The sequence below is a fragment of the Anoplophora glabripennis genome, unplaced genomic scaffold (genome assembly GCF_000390285.2).
Source record: "Anoplophora glabripennis isolate ALB-LARVAE unplaced genomic scaffold, Agla_2.0 scaffold210, whole genome shotgun sequence".
Classification (NCBI taxonomy): domain Eukaryota; kingdom Metazoa; phylum Arthropoda; class Insecta; order Coleoptera; family Cerambycidae; genus Anoplophora; species Anoplophora glabripennis.
The window spans coordinates 21,506-30,196 of NW_019416369.1; the positions used below are offsets into that span (position 1 = coordinate 21,506).

At 31.4% G+C, this 8,691-nt stretch overlaps 1 protein-coding gene across 2 annotated transcripts in view; it reads right to left on the minus strand.

Moving 5' to 3' along the window:
• Positions 1 to 3,325: 3,325 nt before the first annotated feature.
• LOC108904649 (protein-lysine N-methyltransferase EEF2KMT) overlaps positions 3,326 to 8,691 on the minus strand; it is a 15,901-nt gene continuing 10,535 nt past the window's right edge. For both annotated transcript variants that reach the window (XM_018707282.1, XM_018707283.1), the window contains exons 4-5: positions 6,305 to 6,561; positions 3,326 to 3,482 (exon numbers count right to left, since the gene is read on the minus strand). In XM_018707282.1, coding sequence (XP_018562798.1) covers positions 3,379 to 3,482; positions 6,305 to 6,561 — 361 coding nt within the window. In that variant the 3' untranslated portion in view covers positions 3,326 to 3,378. The remainder of the gene's footprint in view (positions 3,483 to 6,304; positions 6,562 to 8,691) is intronic.

The following is an 8,691-nucleotide window of genomic DNA, read 5'->3' on the forward strand; positions in this document are numbered from 1 at the left end:
GGCCGGGACATTCAGTCGTCTTGCCTTAAGTGGCTGGACACACTCTTTTTCCTGCCTTAACTGGTCGGAACATTCACTCATCTTGCCTTAACTGGCTGGACACACTCTTGTTCATGACTTAACTGGCTAGGACATTCACTCGTCTTGCCTTAACTGGCTAGCATCCTTTATGTTTTCGCTTCATTCAGTCAGGAGTCGTATATATACGTGTACATTTTTTCAGATTTTTTAGACCGATTTTCTCGATTTGACCTACAAATGACCTCGACATGACCTTGATACGACTTTTAGATGTACTTAAATGGTGAAAATAACAGCGGCTTTGAACTCAGATAGCCCAAAAATATACGTATAAATTTTTTCAGATTTTTTAGACCGATTTTCTCGATTAGACCTTCAAATGACCTTGATATGACCTTAATATGACCTTCAGATGTCCTTCAGGGGTGAAACTGATAGCGGATTTTAACTCAGCTACTCCAATAACAAACGTATAAATTTTCTCAGATTTTTTAGACCATATTTCTCGATTTGACCTCCAAATCACCTTCATACGACTTTTAGATGTATTTGAATGGTAAAAATAGCAGCGGCTTTGAACTTGGCTACTCCAAAAACATACGTATGAATTTTTTCAGATTTTTCAGACCATTTTTGGCCATTTGACCTTCAAAAGACCTTGAACCTGACGTGATGGAGCTTAGCCAACCTCGGATTCGGAATCAGTGATCCAAAAAACCTAGCAGTACTCTGGTCAGGTCCGCTGATTACTCTTAGATCAAATGTTGACCTGTGTAATTTTAAGTAATAACCTCCTAAAATTATGACATGAACTTAGAAAGCTAATTGAAAATTATAACCAGTATTCAGCCAGTATTTTGGGAATAAATTGCATTAAAGTTAAATCATTAACCAAAGTGAACATAGTTTTTAATTGTAAATTGGAAAAACTGACATATTAGTAATATTATAATATAGTTTATCACCAATATAATCAAATACCTTTCCATTGTTTCTATATTCCTTTGTGTGAAAACAAAGAGGGCATCATTAACTGACAAATTATATTTATTTTCAGTACGACAACGAAATGTCCGCTAAGTAATTATTAATTCTCATCAGCTATTGTTAACAGGATATTGTATTTCAGTAATAATAATAAACATCAGACAATACCTTGATGACAGCAGTTCCCAGTGTAGGTCATTGCTTTCTACAACTTTCCCTAACAATTTTTTTTTTGAACTTGGAAAAAATCTCTTTAAATTGTAACAAATTTCCGCTTAGACAAAGTTAAAGTGGAATAGTGGAGCAATGAGAAATTATGCATGCACGACGACATTCGGCTTTCATGTTTACGTTTGTCAAGATAAATGGCGTGCTGCTCTTCATCTACTGATTCATTGATTTCTAGTCAGGTATAATAATAAAAAAATATATTTTGCTCTATGTAAACACTGAATACCTTTAATAATTGAAGCGCTGCTCTTGGTAAACAATTGCGTTAACATTTCCTAAGAACAGTATTTTCTGGAGTGCCCATTTTTCTCAGAATAAAGTAAAATGAAGCCATGCCACTGGCACCGGTGGCGCGGTTTAATTTATATCAAAAAATGTCTTGTAATGAGAAGTTTGTTTGAAAATCAGTTCGTTTATAAGAAATATTGAATAAATTGAAAAAAAAAATAGGTTTTAATGTCCTGTAGGTTTATCAGAGGCGGGATATTTTCGAATACAGAAGGTTGGTGTAATTTTTTTCTTATACAATGCCTCAGAAATTTTTTTCTATCACAAGAGTTTTCAAATCTTTTTTACAATTCAAACAGAAATAAATAAGCTGTAGTACCTATCTTGTGACATGTAGCCAAATGATTAAGTGGTCAAACTGTAACTGTAGAAGAATATATTAATAAGCAGTAAACAGAAATTAAAGTAGATGTACGAATTGGAAGTTCTTCTGTTCGAAGCATCTGCGGAATAATGACCTTGGGTTTAATAAATTCACTAGAATTTTGAATGCATTATATCAGTTCCTTCCTTGTATTTGTTGGAGAAGAGTATTCCAGCTGCTTCATATGGTTCCAGGTAAAATAATCGAGGGGATTAATGTCGGGTGACTGTTGAAGTCATGATACAAGACGTCCTCTGTTTATCCATTTTACTTACTATGTGACAACTGGAACCGGTATTTATTTATTTATTTGTGAGTTACTAGCAACTAACAAACAAGTCCATCGCTTACTAGATCTGTCTGAATCAACCGAAACATCGCTTTTTCGATCAGGTGGTGCTCATGTGGAAATTATATTATGCACTTTATTTGTTTTTATGTCAGACTAAATTAAAAAAGGTTTGACTTGCTCAAGAATTGTAGAAAGAATTTGGATAATTTAGTTTCCCGTCTCGGATCTCCGACATTCTGATAAAGTTGCTGCTCTGATTTGCTTGCATTTTTTGGTTACATTCTGACTCAGTCGACTTTCTGGTTCTTCATGTATTTTTGCAAATTGTTAATGATATGCCTACTTTTATTAAATATAGATATGTATTTAAAGAAATAAACCAATTGAGAACAGCTTAGGAATAAATCCGTGACTAACTAATTATTTTAAGTTAAACGGTGAAGACGTAAACTTTGTTTATCATTAAGAGTTTGTTACTTTTTTCTTAAGATCTCAGTGTTGTACAGAAAATTATAGAAAAATTTGTTTGTTTTTAATTTGATAGTTTACATCTACAGAAGAATATTAATAAATAAAATTTAATATCTAAAAGTTTTCTTTTAAGAATTATAATTAACGCGACTACAATTTCAATAAATTATAGATTTAAATATTAATTTAAAATATTTACTTAATACAGATATCCTATTTAGTTATTTCTAATATGAGACTTGTAATTTTTTCTTAAATATTCAGATTTTTAAAAAATAATCCCCAGATTTTCACATTAAGTTTAATTTCTTCTATAATGTCTGTTTTTCCGCCTGTTTAATATATTTTACATTTATGGACTAAATCCAATTAAAGAATAAATAGCAGTGTTTGAACCAGTTAAAATCAGTCAATTTGTACGAATAAATAATCATTTTTATGGCTCACTTGGAAAGTGTTTGAAACGAGATCCGTGTGTTGCAGATGTTTGTACTGTTTTAATTTATGAACGGTAAAACTATTGCTCTTATTCTCATATTCCACACCTACTTTCTTTTTATTACTAATTTTCTATTTATTAGTGACTGAAATGCTCCTTGACTATATGTTTTTGTTAGTTTTTTTAATTTGGTAGCAGTAAAATAATTTATTTAATTAAAACACTGTTGCAAAGAAAACGTGTTTTTTATTAAAAATAAATCCATAGCTATGTCGTTCCTTATAATTACTTTGCGGTAAAACGGAGCAAGCGAATTCGTGTGTCATTAGGCCATATAAAATTGTTTTGACGAGGTATTTGCAGTTCTTCTATGGCAAAGGATGCTTCACCTAAAATTAGACGGTATAGAGAAAAAGTTTGAAAAAATAAATGCAAGTTAGATTTAATGATAATGGAATTTAGACACATGGAGAACTTCTTTTAAATGGTAAGTATATTTCGGTTGCCTAAGTGTTCTTAAGGATAACAAGAGGTTATCAAAGTAAATAAGGAGAACGAAGGATCACGTATTTTTTACAGATTTCATTGTAATGACCGGAAAATTTCGTACAATTTTGGTGTGGTATTCTTATAAAAAAATTGAACCCAAATCATTGAAATGAACAACAATTTAAAACAATTATTTTATAATTATTTTCTAGGTCGCGTAGCTAAATGTGATCTATACAGGGAAGCAAGACAACATTTTTGTACTATGGTGCAGCATTTGTGTTATGGTGAAGCAAGATAACATGTGTGTTAGTTCGTAGAAACTGAGTAAGACGGAACCAAATGTGTTTACGTATCGGTGGACAAAATTTTGAACAATTGTTGTAACATCAGGTATGTCAAATTATTTTATTATTTAAAACCACAAATTAATTGTATTAATTAAAATAACAATAGCGGCAAAAGCCGTTGAATTCATTCAATCATTTTCGAACTGTTTTTTTAATTTTTTCTTTACAAAATTGTATTTGTAAGAGTCTCCTGTACATCCAGATTTTTTTTTTGGTAAGTTCTGAATCATCCTGTATAATAAATTAGTATAAATAAAAAATTATTTCAATACACGAAAATATAAAACATACTTATATGTATATTCTTCTTTAATAGATTTATTGAAATCATTTGGTTTAAGGATCTTTTACTTTTTTGCTTGGCAGCCGACTATATTATGTTGCTCCAGGAATGTTCATGGTTTTAAATATCTGTATTAATATGGATACTAAAAGCGTTTTTTAATTATTTGTTGTGTAATTAGTTACATTTTTCAACACAATGCGTACAGAGTGTATCTTCATCTTGAACAGAGCCTTCATGAATGTTTACAAGCCACGTGACCGTCGATTATGCGTTCGCTGATAGCTGTAATTTTTCACGAGATTCTGTTCAACCAATCAGTAATCGCATTATCTCGAGCGTAGACGTAACTGTTTATCATTGTTTATCAGCAACTCGGCATTGAAATATTTGAAAAACTTCCCATATTTATTGAACCATACCCATATACAGGTCTGGTCGAACTGAACGTGGAGGTGGTAGAAATGTATACGCCCAGTTGAAGAACGCGAGCGCGAACAAACGAAATACAAATACCGCCCGTTGTGGGCGGTGACTATTAGACGCCTTCACTATACCCATCCTTGTCTATCACATGGATTTCTATGGCTTACTTTATCGCTCTCACGTAACTTCAGATAGACCATCGGTACTTTTCTACCCGGTATAATAGAAATTTTCCGCATATTATATACAAATTATCTTTTACCTTTATCAGAAAACTTTTTTAGGGACGCCTTTGAAACTCATTAAATTTTATTGCCAGACGTTTTTTTACATGTTCAACTGACTTCGGAAAGACTATAAAATATGTTTTGTTTTTTATCGTTTCTAATAGTATTTCAGTAAGAAAATAATTAATTTTGTCTAGTTGTCAACGTGATGCAACATAAAATATTAATTAAATAAAATATACAGGGTGTTAATGATAAGTTTTGCCAAACTTTAATCATAAAGTTGGGCTCTATAAAAAATTCTGACAGGACGCTTCCCTACGGAAATACAGGGTGTTAAAAGTTTGAAATATTTATATTGTTTTTCCTGCAACATCACTGCCATAAAAGATTAAGTGATAAAATTTGGGGGATAACATTTTTTTAGTAGGGACTATTTTTTTATGGATAACTTATTCCAAAATACACTCCAGTGGCGTAGTTATTGGGGGAGTTGGGGACCTTGTTTGAAAAAACATCGTACGCCACAATGAATGTTAAATGTTTTTAAAATGTACAATCAATTTGTATAAAGTATTCTCGTAAAGTATTCTTAAAATTGTCTTTAGATAATTAGGAAAATAAATAAGAAGATACTTAAGTACCTACGTTGCTATTTACCATTCTCTATTGAATGCTAAATGTGTAACGATAAATTCAATACCTAATATTTTTGAGAGATTTCAAAATACTATACATCACAAGAAATATTCAAAATGCTGTCCTTAGGATACAATGCATGCTACGCAGCGTCTCCGCATTGATCATCTTACACGCCTCATAATTCCAGTCGTATTGTGTATGTTGCGAAACCCTCTACAATGCGCTGTCGAAGTACTTCTATATTGGGAACTGGAGTACGATATACCATAGTTTTGAGGTAGCCCCCAAAAAATAATTCAATTCAATTATTTAAAAAACCAGTGGCGTACGATTTTTTTTTTCAAAAAAGGTCCCTTACTCCCCCTAACTATGCCACTGGAGTGTATTTTTTGCCAATGAAGGAAAAATCATATAAATATTTTAAACATTTAACACCCTGTATCTCCGTAGGGAAACATCCTCTCAAAAATTTTTTTAGGGCAAAAGTTGATTATTTTCATCGGTAGAATAGAATACGCCACTAAAGTTTGGCAAAACTTTTCATTAACTCTGTATATTTCATTTAAGTAAAAATACTTGACTACGAAGTCCGTTGCTGACATATAAAAATATAGGAAAAAATATATATATTGCAATATAGCGTAATTTTTATTGCAAGTTTGCAAAAGATTTTACTAATAGATATTTTTAATAGATTTTGGTTTATCCTCCAAAGAACTTTCCCGAGTTTGTAAATACATAATACGTTTAGATGTTTTTTACCTCACTTCTTAATAAAAAAAAACGAAACTTACCAACACGGACAAGGAAGTCCTCTAAAGTAGATTTATTCCTTTCCGTGCAAGAAAAAATAAATTCGTCTACAGAACAAACGCTGACAAGACACTTTAATGCACTAATTAATGGGTTAAAAAGTTCAGAGTCATAAACCACGTCCGCTGCAATTACTTTGTTAATGGTTCCTAATTTCCTGCAGCTTTCTTTATTAACTTCTTCCCAAGGTAGACTCAGTACAAAAACATCTGACTTTCCTAAATTGTGATAGAGGCACCTAAAATATGAACATATTACTGTCAGAATAAACTATTACTAAATACAAAATTTGTAAAAAATCTATATCAATATAATTTTATTGACAATAAGATAACAACTTAAGGGCTTATGTCCACCTCAACGCAGACACACTGTTTATAATTAATATCAATTTTTATTATAACTTTAAACAAATATAAAAATCATATAAATATTCATTGGTTTTATCCGCTACGCTTCCTGCAGTCAGTTGCCTATTGCCAAGACCAAGTAGAGGAAAGATAGGAAGCATACATACAGGGTAAGAACGGTCCTTAACTTTAGGACATAGTTTCTCATGAAAAAAATTCCTATAAACATGTGACCGGAAATTCTTAGATTCCGAGATACACGGCGTTGAAAATTAAAAAAATATATATTAATAAATATTTAATGTAAATTTGGAACGATTAGGTTTTTAAAATTTGGCATTTATTGTACGTTGGTAAAGAGCTGCATTTTTAGTATAAAGTCAATTTTTATCTGCCGCCAGTGGCGTAGTTAGACGTGAGTCAGTCGATGTTTTTGTTATAAAATGTAGAACGCCTATGGATTTTTAAAAATTTTTATTATTTTCGGACTCGCCTAACATTTTACAAAAAAAGGTGTCTTGAATTTCATATGTTCATGCACAAGAGAACGACTCTAGACTATTTACTGGGTAGGCGGGAGCCGCTAAAGCGATTTTGATAACCTACAATATTTTTATGATGAACTACTTGAATACAGGTCACTAACATATTATTTTTTATGTTTGTTTAGAACATATCCTGGTGATATCATGTTAGAAGTCGCGCTTCTCTTTGAATTTTATTTTGATTGTTTACTCGTAAATTAAATGGCATTAGTTATTTCATCCATTTTAAAATGTTTATTGTTATATGACAACTGTATAAACAATCAAAATTACTGTATACTTCGATCTCTTAACGATTTGGAGGTAGTTTTATCTAACGAAAAAGAATTTAATTATTAAATATTATTAGATTTATAAAATTTTGATAAGTAGGATTGGAATCTCTTAGATTAAAGTTATATGATGATGCCTATATATTTCCTACTCCAATTTACCATTAATTAATTTTTTATAAACATTTTTATACAAAATTAATTAATGGCAAATTGGAGTAGAAAACCTATAACCATATATCTACAGACTGTCTTTTACATGACGGCACAGTCCGTCTGCTACGTATTTTTGTCACAAAATCACTGATTTGCTCTATTGTTTGGACTAACTAGGCATCGCCCACTCTTCAGCAATGCTCTTGAATTCGGATTTGTGCATTCTTGCAGAAATGCTAGATTTTAAAAAAACATTGTAATGCAACCCCTCACACATTTTACACGCCCTACGCAAAAAAATAGTTGATTCCAAATAAGAACAGAAAATAATGTGGTACCGCTTAAAAAAACATAAAATTCCAATCCCCGAAATAATCTCAAGGTGTAAAATTTGTAAAAAACAATTAATATACTTTTGACGGAACATTTTTTTCATAGAGGATGTTTTTAACACGTAATAAACTTATACTAAACTATATATTGGGCATCGTGTATTTGCTATAGTCGCTATATATACAGTGGCGACAAAAAAGATCCCCGTGACTTTCTTTAATTGGCGATCTGGCCAAGGAGATTGTTGATTTGATCATGGTTAGTGTGGTATATTTTCAGTAAAAGTAAATCAAGACGAATTATATGAATCATTTTATTGCGATTGCTGCTTTTATATTTAACTAGCTTTTACCCGCGGCTTCGCTCGCATTGAAGTCATTAATTGATTTCGTGCAACTTTGGCGACACGGGCCCGCGACGGATTTTTGGATAGACCAGATTTCCGCTTCCGAGGCATTTTTAAAGAAAAACAGAGTAAGAATTAAAATCACGAATTAACCACAGAAATGACACCTAACCTGAAACAATAAATATAGAAAATGCTTTTTATTAAAAAAAAATAATAATTTTTTTTAATAAAAAGTATCCTATGTTACTTCTAATACCTCCAAGAATATGTGTACAAAGTTTCATGATGATCGGTTAAGTAGTTTTCGCGTGAAAGCGTAACAAACAAACTTACATTCACATTTATAATATTATTATTAGTAGG